Below are 18,457 nucleotides of genomic sequence, written 5' to 3' on the forward strand. Positions count from 1 at the left end.
AGATACATCAGAATGGCACTCGTTGGATTCGTAGTTCATTGGATTACATATCTGATTACCGGGGGTGGGGGCATGGGTGGGGTGTTACTCAGCAAACCGGAGCTCCAGGTTTCTGATCATGTCGCTTTCAAATGACCTTATTTAGTTTTTGGTCGAATCCGTCATGGAAGGATGGTCGATGGAATAAGAGAAGCACTGCGATACCGGAGGTAACGAGTTCGATCCCTGGTCTTTCCGTCTTTTTTCAATATACTGTACATATAAAATGAGGAAAATTGGTCACTTGGATAGAACCAGGTTCACGGATACTGAAGACGGTGTATGAAACCACATCACAGATTATATCGGCCTCAAAGCACTGTGGATTTCATACAAATACAAGTAAAAAATCGCACAAATCTTCAATCATGATGGTCGAATGGTGTAAAACTTTACCTCCGGTTCAGGTGACCCGAGTTCGAGTCTCGCTTCCTGCACCATCCCATGAATGCATATGAGGATGTGAGAGTGCAGAAAACGAGACTCGATCACGGTTTCACATGCACCGGAACCATAGTCATAAACCACTTGACCAAACTTGCCTGCTGAACGATACGGATGATATCGTATTTGACTTAAAACCAGTGCAGATTTCCTACAAATACTAGTAAAAAATCGCGCAGATCTTCAGTTGTGATGGTCGAATGGTGTAAAACTTTACCTCCGGTTCAGGTGACCCGAGTTCGAGTCTCGCTTCCTGCACCATCCCATGAATGCACATGAGGATGTGAGAGTGCAGAAAACGAGACTCGATCACGGTTTCACATGCACCGGAACCGTAGTCATTAACCACACGACCAACCCTGCTTGTCATCGAGCACAAATAATGTCATATTTGACTTTAAACCGGTGTAGATTGTCTACAAATACAAGTGAAAAATCACGCAAATCTTCAATAATGATGGTCGAATGGTGTAAAACTTTACCTCCGGTTCAGGTGACCCTGGTTCGAGCCTCGCTCAGAGCACCATCTCTATGGATAAATGCACATGAGGATGTGAGAGTGTAGAAAACGAGACTCGAACACGGGTACACCGAAACTGTAAGCAGAGTCGTTAACCACTCGACCAGCACCAGCTCAAAAATTCTGGCCTTGACGATTGAATTTATAGAAGTAGTTGTCCTTTGCTGGCTACTCGTTTTCTAGAATAGGATGTATACGACTTAGCATACCGGAAATCTCAGGCAAGGTTAGCCTAATGGTTAGTTACAAGAATTACGAAACAAATATACCTGGTTCGAACCCCACTGGGTCTGCTTTGCGTCTTTTCTATTTTTTTCTGTCAAAATGCAGTCTTAACACTTTTTTGGGTTCGCTTGGTTAAATAAAGTTTTTGAAAAAAATGCAGGTTATGACGTCGTTAGCGAAAATCTATTTAACCTGCGACTAATTGAACGAGCGTTCTCTTTCTCCACCGGGGCTGACAACTTGACGTCGACAACGCAACGAGAGGACCAAAAGGTTTGACAAATGTAGTGTTTAAAGTTTCTTTTTCTTTCTTTTTTTAGAGTCATCTTTGTCAACTCTGACCATTAATTCACGTTTTCGGTGCAAACACTTTGCTAGCATGCCAGCTCACAAGTGTTTGCGCGATCGAATTCACGTCAAACGCCTGATAAAATGACACAAACATTTAAGGCGACAAAGAAACGCTCGCGGTCATCAAAGTTTAAATAAAATGACACTTTTTTTCCCAGCATGATAAGAGCCCAGTTTGGCAGAAGGTAAGTTGCCAGCGTTTGTACATTCACAATTTTGAGAATCAACTCTAGTTTTGTGTTTTAATTGTTTAATTTCTGTCCACAGACTCGCATCTTGGAGTGAATGGCCAACTTGAGCCTAAAATGGCTTTGCGAGACCCTACTTTTTTTTTTTTTTGCGCTATTTAAATGTGCTTACCAAATGTCATGTTGCTAACTATTTGACTGTCTTTCAGCCCACACATCCTGTGGCAGGCCATTGCCAAGGTGTCCAGCTCGGCCCTGCTCTCGTCACTGGTGAGACACAAACACTCATACGCATGCAAATATATCGTATCATATGTTTTAATTTGTTTGAGCGGCTACAACATGCAGGAGGCTTCCAGTGATGACATGTTACAGGTGGGAACACGCGTAGTATTTTATTTTCAAATGGTGAGGATCCCAAACGTACACTACCTCATTGTTAACGCCACACTTCTTCTTGAAAAAGCACGTTGACGGTCTGGCCTCAAGTAGCCGTTTTGCTCCTGGACAAGACCGAACGAAGGTAAGGACTTGCAGTTACTATTCCTGACATCCTGCTTAACTTTTTTTTTTTTTTTTTGTCTGTGCAGTTAAAACAGCAACTTGACTCCAGAGCTGCCTGCGGAACAAGATGACTGTGAATGAGGCTGACCACTGCCGCGTCTGCTGGGTTTGAGCACTCTGCAAAACAAAATGGCGGCTGTGAACATTTTTCTTTAACAAAATCTCTATTGTTGTTCCCCCAAAGCTGCACTGGGATGCGCTTCAGGACCCACACAAAGGTCCATTTTCCATTCTGTGCTCAAGTACTCACATGTTGGTTTTCTTCCTTCTCATATCCACTAGGTGGCGTCAAAGCATCTCTTGTCCTTGGAGAACCTGAACCAGCATCGACTCGGAGTGGACTGGCTGGTGAAGTACAGTAAATCCTTTTTCTCTTGTGATGCTTCTGTTTGAAAAGACTTGCTCAGTTAAAGACAAAATAATTAATTGACTGTCTGTTGTAGATGGTGAAGGAAACGTGGCATCATGACCAAGATGCAAACAAGCTAGCCAAATTTTAAGTGTAAGAGTATTTTTTTTTGTGACTGTGCAGAGAAGCTTCCAGTAAAAGGCGCTATCCTGTGGCCACTCACCTTTCTTTTGTTTTGCAGAAGTCGCGACACTGGTCCAGGCTGTCCTCACGCTGCCTTTTGGAATTGGTCTTCCTGGGCTCAAGTGCAACTTTGCCCCCCTCTGATGTGCGACTGCATTTAATCTGCAAGTGAAATAAATGGTCTTTTCAACAAAACTTGGTGGTTCAAAATTCTTTTTGACTGTGGGCTCCTTGCTTACTCTGCATCGTCGCTTCTGCTCGGGTCAGCTGGAGGACGACGTCCGGAAGGGGCTGAAGCTGACTTTGGCGCGGCCTGCCGACAACTTTGAGACGGTTGCACTAGTGTTGTAACTCGCAGGTGTCCTTGTCTTGGGTCCAGTTCAGCAGGCAGTGACGGTCTTCCAAGGCTTTGATTGAGCCCATCGGCTTGGAGAAGTTTCACGATTGACGGTAAGCTTTCAATGTTCTTGATGTCCTTTATTCCAATTTTGATCTTTTGCAGATGCTGAGGAGCACTTGGACCAAGTCCCAGAAAACTGTCACATCACCTTCTGTACGGGTGGGTATTGGCACATTTGTAAAATATTTGCTGCACCAGAGTATTAGTTGACTTAGGACTCACGGCTGTCTTTGTTTTAGGTCCACATGCTGCTCAACGCTTTGGTCCCGCTGGCTGACGACTTCACCAGGCAGCGACAAGACACCTGTCGATGCAGCAAACTTATTTTATTTTATTTTTTTACACATGTACTCTGCAAAATAAATAAAAACTGATGACAAATGACATCTTGTCTAACTTCATGTAAACCAATCTAAGAAAAAAAAAAGTTAATTCTAAAATAAAGATGGAAGGAAAGTGGGTGTGGCAAAGCTTGGGGGGTGGGGTTGTGCAAATGACACAACAGGCCAGCAATCTGATTGGTGGGTTTGGCAAAAAGTGGGTGGGGCTAAGCAAATTAGGAAGCAGGCTCTGATCTGATTGGTTGGGTTAATGAGTGGGTGGTGTTATGCAAATACATTAGCATGCAACCCAGGGGGTATTAGCATAAGGGGGCGTGGATATGCAAATAAGACCAAAAATCCGGCCGTTTTGGGTGGAAAAGTGGGCGTGGTTATGCAAATTTATTTACATGCCGCAAGCCGATTGGTCAAATTTGGGGGTGTGGGTGGAGCTATGCAAATTTATTTACATGCTACAAGCCGATTGGTCTTTTCTCGGAGGTGGGCGGGGCTAAGAAAATGTTTTTGCATGTCGAATAATGACTTGCAAGTGGGTGTGGCTCCGAATCTGCTTTCGGGGCCTTGTTACCGGCGGCAACCGGACCGTTCGGGCTGTCTCTGAAGATGTTTTTGGCCTCTGCTCCGAGCAGGCTTCCTCGGTTCGTGCTCGAACGCCGCAAAGGACGTCCGGCCGTCGGGCCTTGAGCGCGAATGGAAGAAGCCCGCTCGGCCCGGAGGCCAAACGTCTTCCGGCGCCACCTGAACAGTCCGCTTGCCATCTTAAACTAAGTGAGGGTGTAGTGAGCAATAAAACACGGAGACTCGGATTACAGTTGAACAATGTATTGTCAAGACAAGCAGGGTTATTTCGACAGTTGGACACCACTTTAGCAATAAATTCAAGTTCCGCCCAAACACTGGCTGACAGGCAGCAGCAGAGGATGCCATGTTGAGTGCGTGAGGAGGTGAGTGATGTCACATGAGCGCAACAGGCCAAGACAAAAAGCTTCATGGATCGCACAACAACAACAACATCATCATCATTCAATGCTTCCGGACATGTGCTTTAAATCAAATATATCTTTCAGTAAGTAGGCAAAATGACATCAATTCATTACAATAAAAAGTAACTCTGTGTTATTGCCAAACCTATTGAAAAAATACATATCATAATGTCAATAAATAATGGAAGCATTTAAACACCAATGTCATTTAAAAGCACATGTTCCGAAGCATTGAATGGTGTGATCGCAAGTGTGTCGGTGTTGTGCAGTCTATGAAGCTCGGGTTTTGGCCCATGGACATGGCTTGGCCTGTTGCGCTCATGTGACATCACTCACCTCCTCAAATACACATGATGGCGTCCTCTGTTGCTATTTCCACATAGAGCCTGTCATCCAGTGTTTAACTTTTGTCACACATCAACATTGGTAAAATGGTGTCAAAAAATTTTTTTATAATTTTTTTTTTTTTTTTATATTTTTTGCTTTTGCACAGGAAATTGGTGTCTTAGTGTTTTGATTGCTCACCGCACCTCCCCGAGTATCAAATAGCATTGTGGACAATTTGTCATTGTCTTGTCAGGGCCTCGAACGGACGGCGACCGGACTGTTCAGGTTTGGCCTCTGCCCCAAGCGGGCTTCCTCGGTTCATGCTCAAGGCCAGACAGGCCAGCTCGCCATCTGGCCTTGAGCGTGAACCGAGGAAGCCCGCTTGGGGCAGAGGCCAAACCTGAACAGTCCGGTTGCCGTCCATTCGAGGCTCTAAGGAAGGAGAACATGACAAAGACAAATTGTGGATAGCAACGCTAGTTTAAAACTCAGTCAGGGTGCAGTTAGCAATAAAACATGGACACTATTTACAGTTCAACAATATAGTCCAAACAAACGTTTTTTTTTGTTTTTTTTTTACAATTTGACACCATTTTAGCAATGAAGTTTGACTTAAGTTAAATACAAACACCGCATGACAGGCAGTTCATGGAAGTAGCAACAGAGGACGCCATAATGTGTATTTGAGGAGGCGAGTGATGTCACATGAGCGCAACAGGCCAAAACCCGAGCTTCATGTACTGCACAACACCGACACACGCAAACAGACAAGAATATCGTTCAATGTTTTTGGACATGTGCTTTTTAGAAGAGAAAAAATAGGTACTTCAATAGTTGGCAATATTACATACATTCTTAAAAACGTATTAAAAAATTTTAATAATCTCACGAAATAATGTAAGCAACAACAATGTCATTTCAAAGCACATGTTCCGAAGCATTGAAGGATGTTCTTGGTGTGTGTGTCATACATCTAGCAGAGGTTAAAGCGCACTGAGAAATGGCTGACATCACTCACCTACTCAAATACACAAAATGGCGCCCTCTGCTGCTGCTTCCATGTACAGCCTGTCATTCAGTGTTTAATTTTTGTCATACACCAACATTGGTTAAATGGTGTCAAATTATAAATAAAAAAACAAACAAACACTATTTACTGTTGAACAATGTATTACAAACATTAATTTTATTTACAATTTGACACCATTTTCACAATGAAGTTTGACTTAAGTTACACACAAACACTGACTGACAGGCTCTACATGGAAATAGCAACAGAGGACGCCATCATGTGTATTTGAGGAGGTGAGTGATGTCACATGAGCGCAACAGGCAAAGCCATCTCCATGGGCCAAAACCCGAGCTTCATAGACTGCACAACACTGACACACTTGCAATCCCATCATTCAATGCTTCGGAACATGTGCTTTTAAGGATTTTTCTAATACTATTATTTTAATGAGGAGGCAAAATAACATCAACTTATTGAAAAAAAATATGTAAACATTTAAAAAACAATAAGTCAGAGGCATTTTGCCAATTTATTAATTTTTTCAAATTATTATTAAATTAAATTAAATAATTCATAATTATTTTTAAAAAATAATTAATTCTTTTAAATAACCATTGTTATTCAAAAACAAATGTGAACATAAAGCATTGAATGATGTGCTTGCGTGTGTGAAGTAGACCAAGCAGAGGTGAAAGCGCACTGAGAAATGGCTAAGTGGCAGCACACTCACCTCCTCAATGGGTCATACCATGCCAACTCACTCAGCGGGTTTAATCAAGCCGATTTTTGATTTGCACGAAATTCGCTGTACTTGTCGATAGTGATGGCACAACACTAAATCTTAAGTTTGAGCTCAATCGGAGCAGAGGTTTGTGAGTTATGGCCCGCCGAATTTTAAATGAGTAAGGGGGCGGGGCCACCTTCCTTTAAAACCTTAAATTTCAGCTACTGGATCAAGCGTCACAAAACCCAAATCAACAAGGAATTCATATCTGCAATCATTTAGAAGATTGGTGCATATTTTAGTCATTTTAAATTTTGACCTAAAATCGGACCTCGTGGATCACATACCAACCAGTGACTCACAAGGCCGATTTCAAGGTGAAATCCTAGGTCAAAATTTCAAGTTAAAAAAAATTGCACCAATCTTCTAGATAATTGCATATTTGGATTCCTTGTTGAATTCCCTTTCCAACAATACGTGTTTTGTGAAGATTGACCCAGTAGTTCTGAGATAAAGGTTTAAAGAAAGGTGGCCACGCCCCTTTGCTGAACTCATTAATATTCGGTGGGCGTTAGCGCCCAAACCTCTGCTCCAATTGACCTCAAATTTGAGATTTAGTGCTGTGCCATCACTATCAACAAATACAGCAAGTTTAACCAAATCAAAAATCTGATAAATTAAACCCACTGGGTGATTTGGCTTGGAATGACCCCAAGCACACAATATGGCATCCTTTCCCTTAAAATACAACACACTGTCCAAAAACAACTTGCCCTTACTGTACTGCAGACCCATCCACCTCCTGAACTCGACTTCTGTCGGCTTCATGTTCGTCCAACACCTCCTCAATCCTGGCAAACAAAAATATAAGCAATGAGTAGAAAGCTCATTTGCATCTGAAGCTCATTTGCATACAAAGTCTTTTTGCATACGTGCCAATTTGCATAAATAACTTGGATTGTCAGACAATAACTACTGAGTATTAAAACATTCAAATATGCAAATATGTATGTCACTAATAATTAAATGTAATGTAATTTTTTACAAGTTGTCCACTTTTTAATAGAAATCAACGGACAAATACAATAGTTAAGGTCAGTATGATCTTTGAATGGATTTAAAACAAACAACATATTTGTTCTTCTAGATATCTCAAATGGTTTATCGTTTTGGACGGTTTTTTTTTAAGTTACTTTACAAAATAGCATTAGTATTGTGTCTCGTTAGATCGTGTAGATGCACCTCTTGAGTTTATCTAACCGAGTTACCAGAGGGACAAGCTAAATAGAACAGCGTTTCTTTTTAAACAGAAATATACTTTAAGAGGAGCAAGCAGTGAAAACGTGGAAAAGTTGAGCATGCGTTACCTTTGCACACCGTGTCGCTACTCTTGCCACAGCTGACGCGGCGACAATGTTCCTTCATTGTGGACGCCTATGCACATATAAACAATCAAAAAATAACTTAGTAAGCGGCAGCGTTAACAAACTTAAAAACACAACATAACCTTAGCAAACAAAACGCCAAACCAAACAATTGCCCGTTTCCTTTTCCGGCAGTTTAACTTCCGGGTCGCAGTTAAATTGACCAGCTAAAAAATTAAAATAGCGAATAATGAACTATAGGGTCAAATTAGCGTTAATATGTGTCAAACGACACATACATTGTTTAAAAAAATAAATATAAAAAACAATATTTGCATTGATACGCCTTTTTTTTTGTTTACAATAAAGTTTTTGTAGCAGGGTGAAAAGAAATGATGACGCGTTACCGGAAGTCCAGTGAAGTTGTGACTACGTGGAAGGTTTTGCTAGCATCCCTTCAACATAGTACGTCTGCTGCTCGTCAGACAGTTTCGACACGATGATCAAGAAGTTTGACAAAAAAGACGAAGAGTCCGGTGAGTGTTGAGCTTTCATATTTGGCCTCGTAGTGGTGACTATGATCGGTAAGTCTTATAACTTGGAGGCTAGCGTTTGGCGTGCTAACAAATTGCTAGCATGGTAGCTGAAAATGAGCGATCGCGGTGAATTAATATTGCAACGTTGGCTAAAATGACATTTCAAAGTATTTATTTGACGCACATATGATAGATAAATGCATGCATTACTTAATGGATTTTGTAATGTGTAATTAAGTGATTTTTAAACGGTAAGATTAGCTAGAGACGTAGCGTTACGGCCAGTGTTGCATGTACTGATAATTAAATAATGTAAGGATAAATAGTTTTAAGTATAGCATGATGAAATCATGTTCGCAACGTTAGCTGCGTCTCGTCAGTGACGTCCATATGCATGTCCGTTTTCTTTCAGGAAGTGGCTCAAACCCTTTCCAGCATCTGGAGAAGAGCGCCGTTTTGCAAGAGGTACGTTTCCAATTTGCATGTACAGTATTCCGAATCAAACAGAATTAATAGCATGTTGATGTGTGTGAATGATGATGATGATGATGATGATGATTCTCGTTTGTTCACAGGCTCGTATCTTCAACGAGACGCCCATCAACCCGCGAAGATGCCTGCACATTCTCACCAAGATTATTTACCTGCTCAACCAGGTAGCACAGAATAGCGCATGTTTCAATTTTGCAACCATCTCACATTACTTTGCTTTTATTTGTTTTAGGGTGAACATTTTGGGACCACTGAAGCCACCGAGGCGTTCTTTGCCATGACCAGACTCTTCCAATCCAATGATGTAAGCTCAAACAATACATTTTGAAGTGTTAACTTTTAAGTATAAATGCCATTTTGTCTTATTAGCAAACCCTGAGGAGGATGTGCTACTTGACCATCAAGGAGATGGCCAACATCTCTGAGGACGTCATTATTGTCACCAGCAGGTTCATTGCACTAGAGTTGCACTATTGTATTAGGTTGTTTGTCTGTGTTCAATAAATAAATAAATTGTCATTGTGTAGCCTGACCAAAGACATGACTGGCAAAGACGACGTGTACAGAGGACCAGCTATCAGAGCCCTGTGCAGGATCACTGATGTAAGATGTCCACCAATAGTAATGTTTCTAAGCTAACCTGAATTCTGGGGCTGAATTAAAAAAAAAAATGCTGACTCTGTCTACGCGTCTTTCAGACCACCATGCTGCAGGCCATCGAGAGGTACATGAAGCAGGCCATCGTGGACAAGGTGCCGAGCGTGTCCAGCTCGGCCTTGGTCTCCTCACTGGTGAGATGCACATCGGTCAACACTCACATGTACAATTGCAATGTCAGGTTTTTAACGGTATTATGTTCCAGTCAGACTTAGTATAGTTTTGAATTTTCTTTTTTTTATTTGTTTCAGCACATGGTGAAGATGAGCTACGACGTGGTGAAACGTTGGGTGAACGAAGCCCAGGAGGCGGCTTCAAGCGACAACATCATGGTTCAAGTGAGAACAAGCTCCGAACGATGCATAAAAGCTTGTGTGCTTTACCTTGGACGTCATACACCGCTGCTCCACACTCCACTTGTAATGTTGTGCCGCAGTACCACGCTCTGGGCCTCTTGTACCACCTGAGGAAGAACGACCGGCTGGCCGTCACTAAGATGCTCAACAAGTTCACAAAGTCGGGCCTCAAGTCGCCGTTCGCCTACTGCATGCTCATCCGCATAGCCAGCAAGCTTCTGGACGAGACGGAAGGAGGGTAAGAAGACACTTAAACACTAACCTTGCTGCTCCTTTCATTCCTGTTATCCCGTTTAAAAAAAAAAAAAAATTGCGTATGTGCAGTCACGACAGCCCCTTGTTTGACTTCATCGAGAGCTGCCTGAGGAACAAGAACGAGATGGTCGTGTACGAGGCCGCCTCGGCCATCGTGCACATGCCCAATTGCACGGCCAGGGAGCTGGCCCCCGCTGTGTCCGGTAGGTTAGAGCAAAGAGCAAAACAAAATGGCTGAGATAAGTGATTTGAAAAAAATATATATTTACTTTTCCTTTCTGAAGTTCTGCAGCTCTTCTGCAGTTCCCCCAAAGCTGCGCTGAGATACGCAGCAGTCCGGACCCTCAACAAGGTACTGCACCCGGCCCCCCCCCCTCTCCTCTACGCTCTCACGTTGACGCTTTAAGTGACATTTGGTGATGTGCTCCTGGCCACCAGGTGGCGATGAAGCACCCCTCGGCCGTGACGGCGTGCAACCTGGACCTGGAGAACCTGATCACCGACTCCAACCGGAGCATCGCGACGCTGGCCATCACCACGCTGCTGAAGACGGGCAGCGAGAGCAGCGTGGACCGACTCATGAAGCAGATCTCGTCTTTCGTCTCGGAGATCTCTGACGAGTTCAAGGTGAGGCTTTTCGATCCCGGGATGATCTTGATGAATCCAAGGCAGCGCTTGATTTCATTGATTGCGGTTCCAGGTGGTGGTGGTGCAGGCCATCAGTGCTCTGTGTCAAAAGTATCCCAGAAAACACAGCGTCATGATGAACTTCCTGTCCAACATGCTGCGAGACGACGTAAGCGGCCAACGAACCACTCCAGAAAATCATCATTTCAACTTGAAAAAGCGCTCACCTGCGTTTTCTTTTTTTTTTTTTCTTTTTTTTGACGGCGCGTTCAAGGGCGGCTTCGAGTACAAGCGCGCCATCGTGGACTGCATCATCAGCATCATCGAGGAGAACCCCGAGAGCAAAGAGACGGGCCTGGCGCACCTGTGCGAGTTCATCGAGGACTGCGAGCACACGGTGCTGGCCACCAAGATTCTGCACCTGCTGGGCAAAGAGGGACCGCGCACCCCGCAGCCGTCCAAGTACATCCGCTTCATCTTCAACAGGGTGGTGCTGGAGAGCGAGGCCGTGCGAGCCGGTCAGCCACATTCCTCGACGTGCACTTAAACACTTTTTTTGGTTTTAACTTTTTATTTTATTTTATTTTTTTCTTCATTAGCTGCGGTTAGCGCTTTGGCCAAATTCGGTGCTCAGAATGACGACCTGCTGCCAAGTGTTCTGGTTCTCATGCAGAGGTATTTATTTTTATATGTTAACGTATGTTACTGCCAGACCCAAGTAAACGTCGTGTTTTTGCAGGTGCATGATGGACAGCGACGACGAGGTGCGTGACAGGGCCACATTCTACATGAACGTGCTGCAGCAGAAGCAGAAGGCGCTCAACGCTGCTTACATTTTCAATGGTGAGATGAGATCACTTGCTATTTAGCATCTTCAGTTAGGGCTGGGCAATTAAAAAAACAACTTTTTTTAGCACATCAGGTTAGTTTTTAAGTTTTAAGTTCTACCGATAAAATCTTATACAAGACATATTTTACCATGCATTGTAATTTATAGCTGTGACGTTTGATATTTTATAAATATTACGTATTATTACTATTATTTTTAGTGTTATGAAAACCTGATGTGCTGGAGAAAAAACAAGGACAGACTCAGTCCGTGCAAAAAAAAAAAACACACAACTAAGTTTACTGGTACTTGCAGTGCTCATTTATTTAAAAAAAAAAGACTAGTGTCATGCCTTTTGTGTTCATTGTCAGATTAAAAAAAACCCCAATGGTTTAAAAAAAAAAAATGTAATATTTTTTATGCTTCTTAACAGGAGTTTTCCCTTCTGTGCTACTCACTTTGATTTCAAGTCTTTAAAAATACTTTTAAGTGGACTGTTAGCTTATGTTTGATGCCGCAAACCCAAAACGATACCAAATGGCTGGCGAAATGTGAACAGTTAACATATTTTTTAAAAAATGTTTTTTTTTAACCTGAAAAGTTTGTAATTTGATTCAATCTATTAATTGCCCAGCCCTACCTTGAGTGTCCTCCCAGCACTCATCTCACATTGTTGTCTTCAGGCTTGTCTGTGTCCGTCCCCGGTCTGGAGAAGTCTCTCCACCAGTACACGCTGGATCCCTCAGAGAAGCCGTTCGACATGAAGACGGTTCCTCTCGCCACCACTCCCATCACAGAACAGAAAACAGGTAAGTCGGTCAAGTCTCGGAAAGGCAGATTCATTATTTTCTGGTTGTATTATCTCTTCTAAATGTGTTGTTTGCGTTCAGAAATCACTCCAGTGGCCACCAGCAAGCTTCCAGAGAAATTGGCCCCGTCCCGCCAGGATATCTACCAAGGTGAAATCTTCCCTCCAGGAAGTGTCCATTGACTTTTTTTTTTGTTGTTTTTTTTTTTTTTTTTTTTGCGCCGCCACTGGAACTTCCTCTGCTTTCAGAACAACTGGCGGCCATCCCGGAGTTCCAAGGTCTCGGCCCGCTCTTCAAGTCGGCCGAGCCGGTGCAGCTGACGGAAGCCGAGACGGAATACGTGGTGCGCTGCATCAAGCACACCTTCTCCAGGCACATGGTCTTCCAGTTTGACTGCACCAACACGCTCAATGACCAACTTCTCCAAAAGGTTCCAGACCGTACAGTTAATCGCAACACAATTCACTGTCCGCTAATACTGCTGGTCGCCATTCCAGGTTCTTGTGCAAATGGAGCCGTCCGAGTCCTACGAGGTGCTTCATTATATTCCCGCCGCCAGCCTCCCGTACAGCCAGCCGGGTTCCTGCTACACGCTAGTGCGCCTGCCCGATGACGACCCGACGGCCGGTGAGACGAGCGCCACGTTGTGATTGGCCGCTCGTGGCGGAATGTTTCACATCATGACATCGTTTGCAGTTTCGTGTACGTTCAGCTGCACGATGAAGTACCTGGTCCGAGACTGCGACCCCAACACGGGAGAGCCCGACGACGACGGTTACGACGACGAGTACGTGGTAAGTGGCGGCGCGCCGTCGAGAGATTTTCTTCGTTCCCGCGTTCGTCTCATTCCGCTGCTCTCCCGCAGCTGGAGGACCTGGAAGTGACCGTGGCGGACCACATCCAGAAGGTGTTGAAGCCGAACTTCGGCGCGGCCTGGGAAGAAGTGGGAGACGAGTTTGAGAAGGAGGAGACGTTCGCGCTGGCGTCCGTACGCACTTTGGACGGTACGCTCGTGAGAATTCTCGGGCGTTGGCGGTACCTTCTTTCATCCAACGCGTTGTTGTTCCTACAGAGGCAGTTAAGAACATCGTTAGCTTCCTGGGCATGCAGCCGTGTGAGCGCTCGGACAAAGTGCCAGAAAACAAAAACTCGCACATCCTCTTTCTCGCCGGTGGGTTTCATGGAAAAACACAATTTGTGCAAAAGACTCACTCACGGATTAATTTTTTTTTTTTTCTCCCTGATTTCACAGGTGTTTTCCGGGGAGGTCACGACACACTCGTCCGCGCCCGCCTCGCGCTGGCCGACGGCGTCACCATGCAGGTGACGGTCCGCAGCGACGAAGAAACGGTCGTCGACGTCATCCTGGCGTCTGTGGGCTGAAGCGCAACCTTTTCTCGTTTTACTTTTGTCTAAATCTATCATCTGCTACTTATGAATCTAGAAGAGAAATAAAAAGTAATTACAACAATCCGTTTTTGTTTTTTTTGTACAAAACTATTTATTTGATCATCAAGCTCTTTGCTTACTCTGCGCGTCACTCAAGTTCAGAACGAGTGAATAAAGTTAAAGTAAGCGTTGAGGAAGCCCGTGGGGTCTTCCAGCTGCGGGTAATGACTGATGTGCTCGTCCAACACGCTGACGGTTGACCTCTGCACCATTTGCCTGGGGGAACATCACAGCGCGCACACGTCACCTACATGCTAACAACGGTGCGGAAGATGAAGGACACTCACTGGTAAAGGCGGACGAAGTGAGGGTGTGGGTTGACCGGGTCCAGTGGGCCGTAGATCAGGTGCACTGAAAGACAAGGACGTCAGAAAGAGTAGACATGAAGGACACCACTGTGTGTGTGTGATGTCACTTACGTGGCACAAAGGTGGATGTGAGCGCGCCGACCCATCTCTCTCTGTGTTTTAACCTCTGGTTGATGTACTGTAGAACACTGACAGACAAAAACAACTTTAAAAGGTTCTGTAAATGTGCTCAAATAGCATAAAATAAACAGCACTACTGGAACTGTTTTTCAAAATACATGCTGTTTGACATTCACACATTCACAAGGCAACAGTGAGTGATTTTTTTGGGGGGGAAAAATGTTGTTTGCAGTAAACCCCCACAAAAATACAAAAAAATACACTGTTATTTTACCAAATGGCATAACATAGGAAAGACTGCTAGCACAATACAAAATGTCACAGGCTAATCAAACTAGTGTCGATGTCATGGTCGTTCACCTTTCAGTGATGGATTTTTTTTTACTATTACCTGTATACCTTTGCAACAAAAAAGTCTTATTGTTGCAGCTAACTTAGCAGTTGTGATTGTCTTTTTCATGACATGATTATACTGCCCCCTGGTGGACAATGTGTGAACACCAATTTATTACATTACGTTATTACTGTAAAATATAAATATACCACAGTGATATTTTATTTTATTTTTTTCTTACACACCTGTCCAAAACAAGGTTGCCGTCATTGTAGCGCAGACCAGTCCACATATCCCAAAACTCCGCGTCTGTCGGCTGCGTGTATGGCCCAAAAACCTCCCCGATCCTGTCATGCAAACAAAAGAAAGACTGTTGGTAACTGTTTGTTTATTTTTTTGGGGGGGGGGGTCTGTGACTTTAGATGGAAAAAAAAAAATGCTGACCCCTTCTGGAATATCATGTAATTGGTGAGCCGCATGAGGACGGGAGCAAGGAACGTGGAGTCCTTGAGGAGCTTTAGGGAGGCAAAATGGATCTCAGTGAGACGCCAGTGAAAGCTTGTGAACAGGCGGGCGGTGGGACTAACCATCTGCAGCAGGCGAGGGTGGTGAACTTCGGGAAACAAGCCTGAGGGAAGCACAAGTCAGTCACAGTGACTCCGAAAATGGAAGAACGTACTGCAAACACACTAACCTCCATTTGAGAGACACAAGCTGTTGATGTTCAGGTGACCCGTGCGGTTTTGGTCACTCCTGTCCAGACAAGAAAGCATTATCGCTGGTGCTTTTCATGGCCTGGTTTATAATTAACGCAACATCAGAGCTAATTTCTGCCAGCCCATCTATAGTGTTTCTCACTCTATGTTAGCATCGGGCTAACTGACATTTGTTCTTATATGGTTTGACCACTATGGCATTGAAATATACAATGTTTATTTCTCTTTGTTTACTTGCCTGTTTAAAATAAACTTCAGTTGTAGCATATTTTGGATTAAATTTTTGTCATCTTTCTCCCGTTGTTGTGTGTAGCAACATGCTAGCCGTCTGTCCACACGCAAATACATATTTTACGGGAGTAACGTAAAATCAGCTTGAATCAAGCACATTTCACCTCTTACTTGGCGAACTGTTGGCTAACTGCCGAACTGCACAGAAGTGCTGGTGCTAAAAACACAAGGCAAGTGCAGAAAATAATTTTGAAGTCGACCTGTAGAGCAGCTCCAGCGCCACTGTGTCGCCGTAGTCATGTGACAGAAGGTTGATGCGCTGCTTGGCCAGACCCAAGTGCGCCACCAGCGCCTCCACCACGCTGGCCTGCTCGAAGATGGAGTATCTGTGCGGTCGCTGAGCGCCACGGCAACAGGAAATTAATCAGTAAAGTTCCGTTTCAATAGAATCACACGTGAAACACTCACCGGCTTGTCACTGAAGCCAAAGCCCAAGAAGTCCAGTGCTATGACCCGGTTGAAGCGTTGGGTGAGTGGCTCCCAAATCTGTTGAAGGATGGAGAGAGAGTGGACACAACAATTTAAAAATGAATATTGAAATAATAATTTTCATATGGAATGTGTTGTGTCACTCGGGCCTTGTTCCAGTCGTAGCTGGAGGTGGGAAAGCCATGGAGGAGAAGAACGATGTCGGAGCTTCCCAAAGCGCCGTGGGAGTCTGTTTGGAGAAGACACGTGACACATGCTGTACACATTCTGCATTTAACAGAAAATAATTGAGAAGCAGTGAATTACACCAGAGGTTCTCAGTATCACCTCAAACAATTACTCAACTCGAAGGACCGTCATCATGACTAACATTATAATACCAGAGTTGTTATTGTAGTTGTTGGGCTTTTTTTGTTTTGTTTTCTCAGTATTTCTGTGTCTGTCTCGTCATTGTGTCCACCTGTCTGCATTCCACCCCCTTGTGTTAGCCAATCACCTCCCTCCTACCTTGTGCATCTCATCCAAGTGTTTCTCGTTGTCTTGTCAGTATGCTTGTATTTAAGTTCCTAGTTTTTGTTCTGTCCTTGTTGGATCATTGTCGCTGTCAGGTTGTTTTGTTTCTCCCAGTGTTGTGCTTTGTTTCTTAGTGTTTCTTTTCTACTTTGAGTTTTGGACTTTTCAAGATTTATTTGTCCTCGTTTTTGTAAATAAATATTTTCTTCAGTACCTCCTGCCTCCCTGCATTTGGGTCCTCCATCCCGGAAACGTGACAACAGTAGTCCCAAGTGTTACTCAAAACCGAGACAGAGGTTGTATTCCTAAAAGTATATTTAACATTATTGAAAGCCACAATTAAATTACTGTATGCACATTAACAAGACTAAATGTACTTAAAAGTTAAATACAACCGAATGGTACATAACGAATGCGCTAGTGCAGGTGTACTTGAATGCTTATCTCAACTATTCACCTGAGGAACATTCTAAATGTGAGAAAATGTTTCTTTTCAAAGCCATTTGAAGGAGTACGCGTTAAGCACCTCTGTAGAAGATTTCGCTGCCCCTGAAGGTGAAGCTTCTGCCGGCGTTGTGCCACTTGAGCAGTGCAGTAGACAGCTGAGGCGGCGGGATGTGCAAGTAGACAGCCAGCAACGGGATGCACATTAAGCCGACGTGAAGCCACCACTCTTTCATCGTGGACCGCTCAGCTCATGTCAATAAATCGAAAGACTACATTCACACACACGCCAGTGAATTTCCTACCATTGTGTTTCGAAACTTAAATGTTACAGTTAGCATTAGCTAGCACTAGCGCTCTATCGTAAAACCCTTTCAGCCCCACAGCGAGCAACACAAAATAAAATACGGGGCCGCAAAAGTATTATATGCGGTTCTAACTTTTGGACGTAACGACACATAAAGAGTTTAAAAGGTTTTAAATGCTCACTTAAAAACATTCACGTGAAGACCTTCGGACTGAGATTAGCCTCCATAGCGGCAAAGACTATCGTGACGACAGAGCTGTCACTCCCTTGGACTAAATATAATCTCTCAAATTTTCATTAATACACTTTAAAGACTTGGACTCATATTTATCCAAGTTATGTTTTGTATCCTAAAAAAATATTATTGACTTTAATGCTGATTTTACGTGATAACTGTTTCCAGTTGTTAATGCAAAGAGAGTTATGTCTGATTTCATTACACGATCTGCGTTGTTCAACCAACACGAGAAAGAAACGATAGGCTTTGCTGCCACCGAGTGGCCAAATGTTGTAAATGCAGGTAAATGCACTGTATTAACACTGTACACTGGTTGGTTTGATCGACCCTAGACATGAGCGGATTCACTTTCCCCGCCCTAATGCATTATAATGTGTAATAGAGCACCACTACTAGTTTCTCTGGACTGTACAATCACCATTATTTTTTCTAGTTGCTTCGACTACATTTTAAAGATATCCTTGTTTGTGTTTTCCAACACCAAGGAGTAACATTTCAATTTCATTGTGCACTACAATGACAAAGTAATCGATTTCTGTATTTCTATTTCTTTCGTGTTATAAATGATTAAAATGAGTATTTTTAAGTTGAGACAATTGAGCCAAACGTTATGTAACACTCAGTGGTGAGTGACCTTTGTTTGATTGCTAATCTTATCTGCAATAAAACAAATAAGTACGGTCACACAGACATATGAGTGATTGCACGCAACAAATTGCAACACATCCAGCAT

General features: G+C 43.5%; 2 protein-coding genes and 2 long non-coding RNA genes across 18 annotated transcripts; 3 read left to right on the forward strand and 1 right to left on the reverse strand.

Annotated features, from left to right (window-relative positions):
• Positions 1-962: 962 nt before the first annotated feature.
• Positions 963-3,643, forward strand: LOC147126618 (uncharacterized). Of its 7 annotated transcripts, XR_015084712.1 has the most exons (11): positions 1,242-1,501; positions 1,977-2,037; positions 2,116-2,142; positions 2,234-2,290; positions 2,358-2,437; positions 2,614-2,684; positions 2,775-2,833; positions 2,922-3,027; positions 3,131-3,313; positions 3,366-3,422; positions 3,503-3,633. It is a non-coding gene; the product is annotated as an uncharacterized LOC147126618 (long non-coding RNA). The 7 variants fall into 7 exon arrangements; XR_015084717.1 differs by having other exon boundaries at positions 963-1,501; positions 2,614-2,679; positions 2,925-3,313; positions 3,503-3,643; XR_015084716.1 differs by having other exon boundaries at positions 964-1,501; positions 2,614-2,689; positions 2,925-3,313; positions 3,503-3,643.
• mest (mesoderm specific transcript) lies at positions 2,070-17,764 on the reverse strand. Of its 9 annotated transcripts, XM_086022215.1 has the most exons (22): positions 17,669-17,759; positions 17,262-17,429; positions 16,372-16,451; positions 16,202-16,279; positions 15,994-16,130; positions 15,481-15,539; positions 15,374-15,414; positions 15,231-15,301; positions 15,032-15,133; positions 14,444-14,520; positions 14,312-14,375; positions 14,105-14,240; positions 13,792-14,015; positions 12,407-13,641; positions 10,083-11,430; positions 8,018-8,084; positions 7,430-7,501; positions 3,486-3,567; positions 3,103-3,414; positions 2,904-3,025; positions 2,582-2,716; positions 2,070-2,448 (listed from the first exon to the last, which is right to left on the reverse strand). In XM_086022215.1, exons 1-12 carry the CDS (start codon positions 17,676-17,678, stop codon positions 14,123-14,125), a joined length of 1,005 nt encoding a protein of 334 aa, XP_085878341.1. In that variant the 5' UTR covers positions 17,679-17,759; the 3' UTR covers positions 2,070-2,448; positions 2,582-2,716; positions 2,904-3,025; positions 3,103-3,414; positions 3,486-3,567; positions 7,430-7,501; positions 8,018-8,084; positions 10,083-11,430; positions 12,407-13,641; positions 13,792-14,015; positions 14,105-14,122. The 9 variants fall into 9 exon arrangements, with proteins under 9 accessions (XP_085878341.1, XP_085878348.1, XP_085878342.1 ...); XM_086022222.1 differs by having other exon boundaries at positions 12,407-14,015; positions 17,262-17,451; positions 17,669-17,764; XM_086022216.1 differs by having other exon boundaries at positions 3,103-3,378; positions 12,407-14,015.
• Positions 8,392-14,046, forward strand: copg2 (COPI coat complex subunit gamma 2). Its single transcript, XM_086022213.1, has 24 exons — positions 8,392-8,550; positions 8,963-9,015; positions 9,126-9,206; positions 9,275-9,346; positions 9,412-9,491; positions 9,570-9,645; positions 9,741-9,833; positions 9,951-10,037; positions 10,136-10,293; positions 10,380-10,513; positions 10,595-10,662; positions 10,749-10,937; positions 11,011-11,106; positions 11,212-11,455; positions 11,537-11,612; positions 11,677-11,780; positions 12,450-12,575; positions 12,657-12,725; positions 12,824-13,005; positions 13,073-13,202; positions 13,272-13,369; positions 13,441-13,579; positions 13,648-13,746; positions 13,828-14,046. Exons 1-24 carry the CDS (start codon positions 8,514-8,516, stop codon positions 13,956-13,958), a joined length of 2,622 nt encoding a protein of 873 aa, XP_085878339.1. The 5' UTR covers positions 8,392-8,513; the 3' UTR covers positions 13,959-14,046.
• On the forward strand, positions 16,831-17,454 carry LOC147126621 (uncharacterized). The gene is made up of 2 exons (XR_015084718.1): positions 16,831-17,031; positions 17,235-17,454. It is a non-coding gene; the product is annotated as an uncharacterized LOC147126621 (long non-coding RNA).
• Positions 17,765-18,457: the final 693 nt, after the last annotated feature.

Source organism: Filicampus tigris, chromosome 22 (assembly GCF_054856515.1).
Source record: "Filicampus tigris isolate MCC_2025a chromosome 22, RoL_Ftig_1.0, whole genome shotgun sequence".
NCBI lineage: Eukaryota > Metazoa > Chordata > Actinopteri > Syngnathiformes > Syngnathidae > Filicampus > Filicampus tigris.